General features: G+C 37.8%; 1 protein-coding gene across 1 annotated transcript; it reads left to right on the top strand.

Moving 5' to 3' along the window:
* The first annotated feature begins 3,530 nt into the window (after nucleotides 1-3,530).
* smarcad1a (SWI/SNF-related, matrix-associated actin-dependent regulator of chromatin, subfamily a, containing DEAD/H box 1 a) lies at nucleotides 3,531-13,846 on the top strand. The gene is given in 24 exon segments (XM_051117355.1): nucleotides 3,531-3,900; nucleotides 4,325-4,424; nucleotides 4,614-4,719; nucleotides 4,803-4,869; nucleotides 5,803-5,879; nucleotides 5,966-6,100; nucleotides 6,182-6,260; nucleotides 6,359-6,426; nucleotides 6,428-6,835; nucleotides 7,185-7,381; nucleotides 7,504-7,594; nucleotides 7,711-7,810; nucleotides 7,890-7,949; nucleotides 9,244-9,319; nucleotides 9,453-9,588; nucleotides 9,968-10,099; nucleotides 10,251-10,346; nucleotides 11,115-11,232; nucleotides 11,483-11,598; nucleotides 12,061-12,249; nucleotides 12,337-12,455; nucleotides 12,742-12,924; nucleotides 13,007-13,113; nucleotides 13,327-13,846. Coding segments are annotated over 24 exon segments (2,928 nt in total). The 5' UTR covers nucleotides 3,531-3,794; the 3' UTR covers nucleotides 13,389-13,846.
* Nucleotides 13,847-14,392: the final 546 nt, after the last annotated feature.

The following is a 14,392-nucleotide window of genomic DNA, read 5'->3' as shown; positions in this document are numbered from 1 at the left end:
AATATAGCAGTAGCTGATCTGAGCTCATTACACGCATCAAAGAGCAATATGATATGACTTGATTCAAATCAAGTGTGTGTCTCTCACCTCTCATTCCTTGGGAATTCCCACAGTATATAAGAAGTGGCGGGACACAAAGAGAAGACACAGCAAGGAGGAGCACATTCTCTTCCCACACTGCCTTTACCCTGGAGATGGTCAGATCCCCCTCACTAACCCCAGCTCCCCCCCCCACCTCTTCCCTGACTTCCCTCCACTTCCATCTTCCTCATTGTAGGCTGATTTAATTAAAAAAACTCAGCAGCACCACCCTGGACCTCACCCGCCAGGGTGGGACTTCTAGCTGTGGCGCAGGGAGACATTGTCATTTACTGCTTGTAGATACACACACACGTTCAAGCCTAAGTTTTCCCATAGTAGAAGGTAATCCATTCCTGACAAACATGATGCATTGACCTGACAGGATGGCATTTCAACTTCATTACTCTATCAAAAAGCACATTGCTGTTTAGCGGGTCCTCTCATATGTAGTGTGGTCAAAGCTATTCTAAATAACAGAATTCATGCAGTTTTAAAACCAAAAAATTGTAAAACATTTGAACTTTTCTCCAGAGACAATTTTTTTAAACCATGCAATGTAATTTTAAAGAGTCTTCTGCTCATTGTGGTGGCTACCGTATACATTATATCTAATACAACCAGTATCATGTCAGCTGTACCAAGTTATCCAATCATAAATCATCATAATTATTCTGCACTTTTCGTCCATCCTAGAATTGCAAGCCTTGTTTGACAGCTCTTGGATAATGTCTAATGAATGTGGAATGAGACAATGGCAATTAATTTTGTGATGATCTTGCCATTTGGAAAGGGCGGGTATTTTGTTTTAGGGGGTGGGAAGGAGCCAAATCGCAGACATGTTGCCACGGTGATAAGGTACTCCCTGCCGCCGTCGGGTCTCGGACAAGCAGGGAGCCATGGCGACTGGATAGTGACAGACAAAGTGACAAGTCCACAAGGATGGTAGGTCAACCTTGAGCTCAATCCCTCAAACTTCCTTTGGGATGTCAGGCACTTAATGTAATGTAAGTCACAGTAAGCTGATGAGAATGCGCACGGATGGTGTCTGGTCATCGCTAATGTCCATTTTGCTTTTGAAGTTTGCATAAACATCACTGGGACTCGCACAATATCATTATCATAACATTTCAACACATTTTGTTGTAGTACATTATCTACTGCAGCTATCTTTACTTTGCTAATGTGCCAGTGAGACTGCAGTAAAACTAACTGGGGTCCCTGATTCAGTTCCCTGCTGTTTAGGGTCAGGAGTCTGATCAAACTCAATGTCAGTGTGCCCATTGTGTACATGGCACTAGTGTAAGTTATAGGAATCTCCATAGTGACAAGGAAAGGGAGACAGAGTGGCGGCATGGAATACTCAGCACAATTCAGGACTGCATACTGCGTACATGTACTTTTGACATTGATTCTACAGTATATCTGGATAGCTGCCAACTCCTTTTGTAAATACCACTGTTTATCAAGGTAAATAATAATTCGCTCTATAAATTCACCATTAATCCTATTGAAAAGCTTGCATCTTGCTGAAAATCTAATATACTAATAACAATGATCAGATAGTCCGTGCCTGTACTGCTGTTCTAAACATTTGTCCGGATGATTCCACTAACTCAGATTCCAATGTCAAAGTAACCAGTTAGATTGTGGAAATGCAGAATGAAATATGATCTGACTTGATATGAAATATGATCTATGTTTGAAATCTCTTTGAAATCCAAACACAGGTTTGGAATCATATTCTCTAATCTGGGTGATTTTGAGATAAAAGTATTCTCCTTTAATCCATTGCAACAACATTTGTTAGTTTATGAATAAAAATAGGTTCTACATTTTTCGTAAATAAATAAGCAAGTGAATAAAAAATGGTGTTTAAGAAATGGCAGGGGGAAGGTGATGTGTGAAAAATGCACTCTCAAAAAAAAAAAAAAAAAAAAAAAAAAAAAAAAAAATCTCACAAAAGCTTTGTAAGCGTTTTAGTGACAAGGGTTTTGAGAACCTGTTGCCAGTCTGTTCAAGGATTCTTATGCTCCTTCAAACAGAAACAGACTCCTTGTCGCCCCTTAACGGATAGGCAAGAGATTTAACTGCAGCTTTGTACAAGTGTGTCACCTAGTGGATGGATGGAGTGATTATGTTAATATAAACTATGTTGTGCAATGTCAAAATGTTAAAGTTCTAAAAGTTTTTTTCGTAAAAATGACCAGTAGATAAAATCAAAATACATTTTTGTTGCTGCTAGACTTTGTTCACAAGAGTATGTAGAAGTATTCACCATGTAGCTTAGACTCATGATGTACCTGAGAGAAAACAGATTTCACAGTAAATTATCTAATTGTCTGCAGTAAGAAAAAAAAAGTATTTTAAAGCTTGTTTTGTAGATCACAGAATAGTAAGGCCTGTAGATAGGGAGTATTTGTTATTAAAAATATATATAATTACATTTTCAAAATGACATTATTGTTATTATTATTATTATTATTATTATTATTATTTATTTTATTTATTTATTTATTTATTTTTTTTTTCAAACCTAGTGTGCGGAGTAAAATGCCTACGGGGACATGGCTTAATTACGGTAGTTACTTTGTTCTGAACATAATCCTTTGTCTTTCATCAAATGTATTCTAACTAGGTGGCTGAATAAAAATATTTGGACTTAATGTTTAAAAATGACCTTAAGTTAGCATCAGGTAGCTAGTTAGCTAGCCAGTTAGCATCAGCTAACCATATTTGTCAAATAGGCTATTATAATTTTGTAATTCATAATTATCAATTACATTATTTTTGATTTTGAGATAAAACTGTCTGTACTCTGATTTTGCTGTAAACGTATACAGCAAATTGCTTTGTCAGATTGGGGGGCATTTTACCCCACCTTGTGGGGCAAAACGCCCCCTTGGTACAAATTTATTTTTTGCTAAAAATCCAATAACATCTCAACTTTGGATATTTTTCATACTTAGTTTATAATTTACGTTATTGTCACTAAAACTATGATAACTATTCTGGACACATTTAACTTTTGTTAAATCTATATCTATTCTTAAAATTACTGCTATTTATCAAGGTGGTTTCCTCTGTCACCATTAATCTTACTGAAAAGCTATTGCTAAAAATTCAATATATTTAGTATATTAAGATAGAGTATGTGCATAGAGCCTTTGATGATTTTAATAACTCAAATTATTTCAAAAGTATTCCGAAAGTTTTATGATAGCGTCTTTTTTGCATCTATAGACTGTCTATCTATGTCTATCTTTAACATTTATCGGGTATTTAGTTCTCCTCATTTATACATTTATATAGCCTATATATGTATATTATATATACTTCTTCCTTCCTTTAAATAATTGGAACTGTAAAATCGTTCAGTTTAATATTAATATTCGTGAATGACCATTTAAAGGGAAAAAGCCGCTGTGTTGTTATTGGCTTAAAAGCGGAAGTGACGCATTGGCAGCCGGTGGCGGGAACGTGTTATTCGCTGTATCGAGAATTAATTGTACTGCCATTTTTCAAGAATTTAAATCTTAAATATTTAATTGACTTGTACTCGATTCACTTACGTAGCTCGGTGTTGTATTTGTATCAGATATCGATGGGATTATGAGGCTGTCCTGAAGCTTTTATTATCGAATGTGCGAGCGTCACCGGCGGATATAAGACCGCGTGAGACCGAGATTCCCATAACGGAAAATATTGAGATTAAAATGAGCTTTTTCAACCTAGACCGGTTTCGTTTCCAAAGGGACAATGCAGTCGACAGTCACCGTAAATCGTCGGACGGATCCAACTCGGATAAGGAGAATCAACGGGGTAAGAAAAAAAAGCTGCCATTTCCCAGCCGGGCTTTGTTTAGCTTTCATAATGGATGGATGTTTCTCAATACCTAGTGAGTTTTCTATCTAGACAGTATGCTGGGTGCCGTAAACGCATTTGTTTTAATCTGTGATTATGTTGGTAAGAGATGGACTGCGTGTTTGTATTATATTATAACATTAGTTGTAATGTTAAACCCATTTCTATGTTCTTAGTGTGGGTGACCAGTGGGAAGATGTTTCTCTTCTCACCTTGGTTTTAGGGTTGATGCTAATTCACGAAATAACCTGATTTCTATTGTTGTTTAACGTTATTTCAAACCCCATTTACAGCATATTAGTACCTTGTCATTTTGCAAGAATGTAGTCACAAGATGTTGTATGCCAAAATGTCTTGATTCATTCTTGATTTTTGTTTCCAGCCCATCAAAGAAAGCCAGATGGTCGATGTGCATCAGGCAAGGCATCAAAACATGTATTAGAGGGTGTTTCCTCTGATGACAAAGTTGTCAAGATGGGCAAGTAAGTGAGACTGAGTTTGTCAGAAGTGAGGCTGTAGCACGTCTTCTCTTAGACACGTTTGCTGCTCCACACATTTTCTATAGATTTCAAGCTTGCTGGTTATATTATGAGAGTTGTCAACTATTTGAATGATCACATTTAAACACGCTATTGCATCTGTAATGAGTGATAACATGCATTATTTCACAGGGATACAACATCAGAGTCGAAGCACCAGATTAGTAAGGAAATGGAGGACAAAATCATCAAACTAATGGAGATGTTCCCTCAGAAGAGCAAGAAAGATCTACTGGAGGTAATGCGTTTCTCAGTGATGTAACATCAATACTTAATAAAGCGTTGTGGGTTTTATCATATTGTGTCATTTTATATTGACAGGTAGTTGAAAGCACCAGCACACTGGAAGGGGCTATAGCGCATTGTTTGATGATTTATGGAGATGACAGTAAGGCTATTTTTATTATTTGCATAGTTAAATATACATACAGAATAAACAGTCCTATATATGTCTGTATTCAGCCATCGATTTAAAGGGATAGTTCACTCAATAACGAAAAGTGTCATTAATTACTCACCCTCATGTCGTTCCAATCCCGTAAGACCTTTGTTCATCTTCGGAATACAAATTATGATCCTTTTGATTAAATCTGAGAGCTTTCTGACCCTGCATAGACAGCAAGGGTAGTACCACGTTTCAAGAAATGTACCAGGAACATCAACAAAATCGTCCATGTGACATCAGTGGTTCAACCTTAATTTTATGAAGCTGTGGGAATAATTTTGTGGGGAAAAATAAAGGACTTTATTCAACAGTTTTTCTCTTCTGAGTTGCTTTCTGCTACTGTTATCGAGAGCATTGCATGCCCTTGCTTTCCTCTGCTCATAAACAAGGTGTAGCGCATACATGTTTTACACCAGCAGCACCACGCATGTGTCTTGATAATGGCGGTAGATGGTAACTCTGGGGAGAAGAACTGTTGAATAAAGTCGTTATTTTTGGTTTTTGCACAAAAAGTATTCTTGTAACTTCATAAAGTTGCAGTTGATGTCACATTTGACTTTTGTAGACGTTCTTGGCACCTTTCAGGGGCTTGACCTTGTTAGGACCCTTGCTGTGTATGCAGGGTCAGAAAGCTCTCGGATTTCGTCCACAGTATCTTGCATGTTTTAAACAACATGAGGGTGAGTAATTAATGACAGAATTTTTATTTTTGGGTGAACTATCCTTTTAAATCTCAGTGACAGCATTCTGCAGACAAACATTTTTGTTTAAGCAATATTTTATGCACTGTCTTTTGTGCAGATTAATAATATGACTTAACATTAAGATACAACACTATAACAATTTAAAGCAAAACTTAATATTTTAAATATACAGATATAGTCGGATGGAAAAGCAAAGGGGGACATAGTGAAGATGATAACGATCAGCCAAAGAAAAGGAGAAAAGTTGTGGTGAGTGATCAGTGAATCAATGTTTTAAACCAACATCATCTTAATGTGTTGAACTCCCTTTTAAATGGCTGTTGACTCTGAATTAGCGGTCAGATTCAGAATCTGAGGAGGAGGAGGAGGAGGAAGATTCTGAGGATGAGGAAAGTCAGGAGCCAAGCAGAGAGAGGCAGGAGGCTCTGTTGAAGAAGATGAGGAAAAAACTGCCTGATATTGAAAAAGAGGTAGGCTTAAAGTTTAAATTTATATTGATGCAAGAGCTCAGGAATGTTCTTGAGAGTTTGTGTCTTCAACTTCTCTAACAGGTGCTGAGGGATGTCCTGAGAGAGCATGACTGGGACTATGAGAATGCTTTGGGATCACTGCTTGTGTTTTCATCAACAGGTGATTATTACTGCGTTTCAGAAACAGTCCAAAATAAAATCTTGAGTGTGAGAATAAACTGACTTAAAGCCATCCATGCGTTATCACTTTAAATTCAGATACAAGTTCACCAGAAGATCAGAGAAAACAAAAGTCAAAATCCTCTCACTCCAGGGAAAAAAAGGAAAAAAAGCGCACAAAAGCCTGACAGCTCGTCTAGCCTGTCTAGATGGCTGACAGCGGCACCGTCTCCCATGCCAAAAGTCTCTAGTGTGTCTACTCCAAAAACACAAAAACCAGCAGTCAGCAAAATCACCACCAAGAATGGATCCTTTAAGCGGAAGAGGGGCAATGAATCGCCATTAAATGATGACAGTGCCTCTGAGGAAGAAGAGGAGATTGACAGTGATGTTGAGAGTATCTCTGATGATATGGACTCGGAGGATGAAGACAGCATCTCTACAAATCTCCAGGACAAGATCATTCAGTTTCTTCAAGAGGCTTCCCTAGATGAGCTAGCTCTAATATCTGGCTGCTCAATCAAAAAAGCCCAGAAGATCATTTCGCTGAGGCCTTTCAACACTTGGAAAGATGTGGTAAGAATCTAATGTGTGCACTTTGCGCTGCCATGTTAATTGTCACTCTGAATTATATTGTTGTGGTTCAATTTTAAAGCGCTCAAAGGAGATTAGTTCTTTTTGCTGTGAAGGCAGTGATTCATATTTGGCAGATTTGTATTCATGCCCGCTGACAGATTGAGCACAGTTGTATCTAATTGTTTAAATGAGGTGTTAAAATCTGACACACTAGTTTGAAATGTTTTGCTAACAAAATGGGGAAATTACAAACCATTCTATGCACTGAATTCTCAGAGGTGGTTATTGGTTAGACAAGACAGGTGAGCCATGCAGGTATAAAGGCTAATTCTGTTTCTTTTCCTTTCAGAAAGAGCAGTTCTATAAGGATAATGGTCTGTCTATAGATCTGGTACATGGCTGTAAGGTCGTGCTCAAGGAGAGGCAGGTGGTTAGAGACCTTATGGGAAGATGTGAGAAGATTGCACAGAAAATGACTAAAGATGTTACCCAGGTTATAGAAGCAGGCATGGGCTCCATGAAGCAGCCCAAAGTCCTGAACAGCAAGTGAGTTTATCTATTCTCATTATACATGTATGGGATGTCAGATTATGCTAGTCTTTTTTTTTTTTTTTTTTTTTTTTTTTTTTTTTTTTTTTTTAATAATTCTTGTTGTTGTCTTCTGTTAGTTTTAAACTCCAACCGTATCAGCTGATTGGCTTAAAGTGGCTGATTCTTCTGCACCAACACAAGCTAAGTGGCATCCTGGCAGATGAAATGGTGAGTCACTGTCATATTGAGTTCAAAGGTGTGAAATCCAAGAAGGATACTGATTGTTTTTAAGATAAGGACTATTATCACAGATGTTGGTTATAAGTTATTTGATCTTTCCACAGGGGCTGGGTAAAACTATTCAAGCCATTGCTTTCCTGGCTCATTTGTATGAAAAAGGAATCAAGGGCCCTCATCTTATTACCGTACCCTCATCCACACTGGGTAGGAGACGCTTCACTGGGAGTGTAGCATATAAACTTGTCTTTATAGAGATGTTTTTGATGCATTTCTCTTTTTGCAGATAACTGGGTTCGTGAACTGGGTCTTTGGTGTCCCAGTCTTAAAGTTCTTATTTATTATGGTAAGTTAGTTTTCATGGAAGCACACTTAAAGAAGTTCACTTCCAGAACAAAAATTCACAGATAATTTGTCTTTTTTTCTTCAATCATTAAGAAATTATGTTTCTGGAAAACATTTCAGGTATTATCTCTATATAGTGGACTTCAATTTTGTGCCCAAGTTTGAACTTCCAAAATGCAGCTTTAGATGGCTCTAAATGATCCCAGCCGACGAAGAAGGGTCTTATCTAGCAAAACTGTTGGTCATTTTTTTAAACAAATTGACAAATTATATGCTTTTTAATCTTAAACTGCATTTTGGAAGTTCAAACTTGGGAGTACCATAGAAGTCCATTATATGGAGAAAATTCCTGAAATGTTTTCCACAAGAAACATATTTTCTTGTCGACTGAAGGTTGTTTTGGTTCTGGAGGTGAACTTTACCTTTAAATTCTAAAATGAATCCCACATTTTCAGTAGCTGCATTTCCATTACCCTTCAAGTTGTGCAAATTGACATTGTGAATTGAAAATATGCCCAATGAAACGTTTTTACGCTCATTTCCCTGATCCTTGAATAACCCTTTATTTACACTGTACACATCTATTATGGCTCGGACACAGCCGCTGATGCTGTACGCAACCACTGTAGTTAATGCTCTCCGCGCTGCTTTGCTAAAGATGCACGTCTGCGTTTCCTTTATTATTCAATAAAATCTTGAGTGTGAGAATAAACTGACTTAAAGCCATCCATGCTTTATCACTTTCCGATTAAAAATAATGGCTAGTGCGGTGGCTGCGATTATACTTGAACCTACCAACATGCTACCATCATGACTTATCGTGAGAGGAAAAAAAAAGTTGTAATGTGGTTTTAGTCACATAACACTGGTTAATGGAAATGCTGTCATTTCACAATAGTTTTTATCAACATTTGTAAAATAAAGCAAAAAAAAGTTTTGTGCTAATCTATATTGGAAACAGACCTAGATTGGTCTCAGAACTAGAGCTGTGACTTCATCTGTTCATTCGAGTCTGTTCTCATGAAAATGCATATAAATAGTATGTCAAATAAAAACAAAAAATTCCTAATCCTACCCATCGCGTAGCATATACACGCCAGTCAATTTTTTGTGTATCAATACCACATGTTTTTTATTCTTTCTTTCTTAATTATTTTTATTTTTGGTCTTATTTTTTATTATTATTATTATTTCTGTTATTTTTTTTTCAAGAGCTGCAGCTCTACTCAGAACCCAGTGCAAAATAATGTTAATACAGAATTTGTCTCTCTATTCTTTTGTGTTTATGCTTGTAGGGTCTGTGGAAGACCGCAGGTACTTGCGACAAGACATCCTTAGTGGTGTGGTTGATTTCAACATTATAGTATCCACGTAAGTATAAAATGGCGCACCATTTTGTATAACAGTACTTCTATATTGTTATACTGATTATGTATTTATAAAAGTCATTTGTATTCAGTGGAGTTAACACGTGCCTGTTGTTTTCTTCTTTCATCTGTATTAGTTACAATCTCACAATAGGGAACGACCATGACCGCAGTCTATTCCGCAAGCTGAGGCTGAAGTACGCTGTGTTTGATGAGGGCCACATGCTGAAAAATATGAACTCTTTACGCTATCGCCACCTCATGGCCATCAATGTCAGTACAAGCACTCTTCTGTATTGTAAACATTTTTGTAAATCCAATTTAAAGCAGGGGTGTCCAAACTCTGTCCTTGAGGGATGGTGTCCTGCAGATTTTAACTCCAACTTGCCTTAACACACCTGCCTGGAAGTTTCTAGTATGCCTAGTAAGACCTTGATTAGTTGGTTCAGGTGTGTTTAATTGGTGTTGCAGATAAATTCTGCAGGACAGTGGCCCTCCAGGAGCAGGATTGACTCTCCTGATTTAAAGAAATGCTGTTCACTGTCATTCTTTCTTTTTTGGGCTAATTTATGAAATGATTTCTAAAAAGGGGGGTAGGAAAGTTGTATTTATCTGTACCTCTTGGTTGTACATTTGTGTTTGTCATCTACAGGCTGAGCACAGATTGCTGCTGACTGGAACACCTTTACAGAACAACTTGCTGGAGCTCATGTCCCTTTTAAACTTCATCATGCCCTCCATGTTCTCCAGCAGCACCTCACAGATCTCTAAAATGTTCTCTACGGTATGGCCAGTGCACAGATATCATCTAATTATAATACTTGAGTGCCATCTCCTAAAAATATATTCTAATTTTATCCAGTTTAAGGACACAGTAATCATTATGTACATAGACTGAATGCTTTCTCACTTTCTGCCCATCTGCTTGGTTTCAGAGGTCATCAGAGGAAGAAAGCAGTTTTCACAAGGACAGAATTGCACAGGCCAAACTGATCATGAAGCCATTCATTCTGAGACGAGTCAAGAGTGAGGTAGATGTTTGTTTTTTTTTTTTTTTTTTTTTTTTTGTTTTTTTTTGTTTCCTTTTTCTCACTGTGATTATGATATGATTCCTTACCTGAGAATATCTCACAGAAATAGTAATCCATTAAAGTAAATTTTATCTACATTCTGTCCTCTGTAGGGTTGTCAAAAGGTACCGAGTTCGGTACTTTCGGTACTGAAATTTTAAAAACGTCCATTTCCCGCTCACATTTGAGCGCTGTTGAGCAGATTTTTAAACATCGCTGATTGGCCATAGTGTTCACGCGCTCAACAGACATGACTATGATTGGCTACAATGATAAGCGATTCACGCTCCTCACCGAGCGCTCACATATAAGCACAACCAGAGCATTTTAAAGCCGCGTCTGTCAGCGGATCAGTCTATATGCAGATGTATTAGGGATCCACTGACACACATGGCTTTAAAACGCTCTGGTTGTGCTTATATGTGAGCGCTCGGTGAGGAGCATGAATCGCTTATCATTGTAGCCAATCACAGTCATGTCTGTTGAGCGCGTGAACACTATGGCCAATCAGCGATGTTTAAAAATCTGCTCAACAGCGCACAAATGTGAACGGGAAATGGACGTTTTTAAAATTTCAGTACCGAAAGTACCGAACTCGGTACCTTTTGACAACCCTAGTCCTCTGTAATGAAAATTACTAGGGATGTCCTGAGCCGATCTCAAGGAGCCCCTACATTTATTTATTTATTTGCCCATCCTCATTGTTTGGCTTTACAAATGTCATTCTAGGTGTTGAAACAGCTTCCGCCAAAAGTGGAGAATATTGAGATGTGTCCCATGAGTGACGCCCAGCAGAAGCTGTATGACAAACTCTTCAAAAGACTCAAGAAGGCTCCGAATGGAGACAGTATGTGCTGTCCTTTTTTGCTAACATGCTGTCTAGAAGTATTGCATTTTTATTTATTATTTTTTTTTTTATTTATTTATTTTTTTTTTTTTTTTGTCGTATTCAGATTTATCTGACAAATTATACATGGGCTGTCAAGAAAATGTTCCTTCTAAGCTGGAGGATCTGAATAACAAAGTGGGAATGTTGAAAACCATTTTTCTAACTCCGTTCATCTGTCACAAAATTCCTATCTTGTCTTTGTCCTCAGAGCGGGAGCTTTGCAATGTAATGATGCAGCTGAGAAAGATGGCTAATCATCCGCTGCTGCACCGCCAGTACTACACCAGTGACAAATTGGCTGCCATGAGTAAAGCCATGCTTAAGGTGAGAACTGGGAGATTAATGTGTAAAGCAGGCTGAATAATAAAGATTGAACTGTGCATTTAAAAACAAAATAGTTTATCATGAATCCAGCCCTGGGAGCTTATTTGTTCCGAAAATGAAAGTGAAATGTCCTCGCCCTGGAGTTGTTCCAAACCTGATATGAGTTTCTGTTCCTCTGTTGAACACACAAGAATAGTTTTTGAAGAATGAGTAACCAAATAGTTCCTGATCCTCACTGACTTTACTTCAGTAGTATTTTTTTTTTTTTTTTTTTTAACTCAATATGGAAGTCAGTTGAGGGCAAGCAACTGTTTACAACATTCTTCAAAATAACTTGGGGTCATCAAGTAAAAAAAAAAAACGTATACACGTTTAAAACAATTTAGGGTGAGTAAATGATGACAGAGAATCACTGCTGTATTGCATACTGTTGTTAAGCTGATATGGTTCTGCTTATGTTAGGAGCCGACACATTTTGATGCCAACCCTGCACTGATCCAGGAGGACATGGAGGTGATGTCTGATTTTGAGCTGCATAATTTATGTCAGCAGTACAGCTCCATTAGCAGTTTTCAACTGGAAAAAAAACTCCTCTTAGACTCTGGGAAGTTTGCACTTTTAACCAAATTACTCACCAGGCTCAAAGAAAAGGTTTGTTTAACAGTCTCCTGATGAGTCATTGTGAATTTAGTTTGTGTTTTGTTTCTGATGTTTAAAACGGCCACCTTTTTTCTCAAGGGCGATAGGGTTGTCCTTTTCAGTCAGTTCACTATGGTGCTGGACATTGTGGAGATTCTGCTCAAACACCTTGACCATCAGTTTGTTCGACTGGATGGTTCTACTCCCATGGCAGAGAGGTGAGCATGACTTTAGGTTGTTCGCTTCTTCAGTACCTCATGTCGCTTGCTTTTTACTGTGCTCAACTCTGATTTGATATTTAGGACTAACTATCCTCAGTTGCTTTTCAAGTAATGAAATGCAATTGAACAGTCATTTAGATTCAGAATCCACTGTATTACCATTTAATGAATCACCACTGTTCAGCCCACACTTGTGTATGGTGTCCCAAAAGTTTACTAAATGCATTCAAGAAGGAAGCTGCCTGACTGAACAGATCTAATTTAACCCTCTTGGCTTCTCTAGGATTGGTCTCATCGACAAATACAATACAAATCCTGAGATCTTTGTGTTCCTCCTGTCGACCCGGGCTGGTGGGCAGGGAATCAACCTTGCGTCTGCAAACACAGTGATTCTGCATGACATTGATTGCAATCCATTCAATGATAAACAAGCAGAGGACCGCTGTCATCGAATGGGGCAAACCAGGTTAGTATAATCAAAAGGAAATTCAGATCGCTATAAAGAAGGAAACCTGGTTCATGGTAATGTATTTGCATCTGCATCACAGACCAGTGCAGGTAATCAAGCTCATCAGCAGAGATTCGATTGAGGCCTGCATGCTCCGCGTGGGACAGGAGAAGCTTAAACTGGAACAGGACATGACCACTGATGGAGGTGAGTTTCAGCATACATAATCTATCAGTTTACAAAATGGTGTATATATATAATAAATCATTGATTAATTTCTATTTTGGATAATCCAATGAGTTTATTGCCATAAAATTAAGACTTTCATTGTGGTAGTTTTACTATCAGTTGTTGTCATGCATCTGGTCTTTCACTATAAATTGAAGAATCTTTAATTACTACTTTTTTGCTCCTGTTCAGACGAGGAAGGTGTTATGACTGAACAAATGGCAGAGCTGCTCAAAGTCTCACTGGGCCTTTGAAATCTGAAGAATGTAAAAGAGTGGTAGTTGCCTGTGCATTTCCCTTCACTCATCAAGTACAAACACAACAACTTGAAACTGATTTGATGTGATTTTGGTAAGGACTAGCACTTGTTTCTAATGTCCAAATATTAGAGGTCAGTTATTAAATTCACACAAATCTTGGACCAATGTACTGGGGGTAGAGGAGGTTGTGTTACTCAGGGATCACCTGAAATGCTCGTTAATATTCCACACTGGAGATGTGTGTCATATGTGCCATCTGAAAGACTGTACCTCACCTACTCAGCTCAGTTTAGCCCACACAGGACTGGTGAGTTGTTTCCGGATTTGTAACCTTACAGACTGAAGGCACTGCTGCAAATAATTGGTTATACTTGTACTGTAACAGTTTTGTTGTTTAATGTGTATATCCTTGTATTGTGTTTTCTAAATAAAGATAATACAGTCATTTACTTAAGACAATAGTAAACGGTCATGATTCATTTGAAATCAGTTCAGTTACTGTAAAGTGCAATTATGGAATGAGTTTAGTTCATCTATAAAGCAGCTCTGGAAGAAACAGTGATGTTGTAATCCAGGTCAGTTCAGTTCTTAGCCAATAGTATCTGTGCATTCAAGTCAATTATATTAAGTATCCCCATCTAAGCAAGTCAAAAGGCATTGGTTGTGCTACATTGTGGGGACTGTTAAAGCTGGCCGTAAGGTCTGTGCAGAGTAGATCTGGGTGTCTACAGTAACCACAGAATAAGAATGAGACAGACTAATATTAGTGCAGATGCCACTCTATTTATGATATAACAAGTACATCAGATGTTACAGGAACTGTTCATGGTTCCTGCTAACCTGATTTATGCAGCCTAACAATCCTTTAAGGGGTTTGAATTATTGAAAGGTGATGGTGTGTTTTGTATACTCCAGGTTGAAGAGATGAGTGTTTAATCCTAGATTTAAACTGATGGAGTGTGCTAGAAGTATCTACCGCCTGCAGTCAATTTTTGTAT

Source organism: Labeo rohita, chromosome 8 (assembly GCF_022985175.1).
Source record: "Labeo rohita strain BAU-BD-2019 chromosome 8, IGBB_LRoh.1.0, whole genome shotgun sequence".
Lineage (NCBI taxonomy): Eukaryota > Metazoa > Chordata > Actinopteri > Cypriniformes > Cyprinidae > Labeo > Labeo rohita.
The sequence above is the reverse complement of the archived record's forward strand: the minus strand, read 5'-3'. Positions and strand labels throughout refer to the sequence as shown.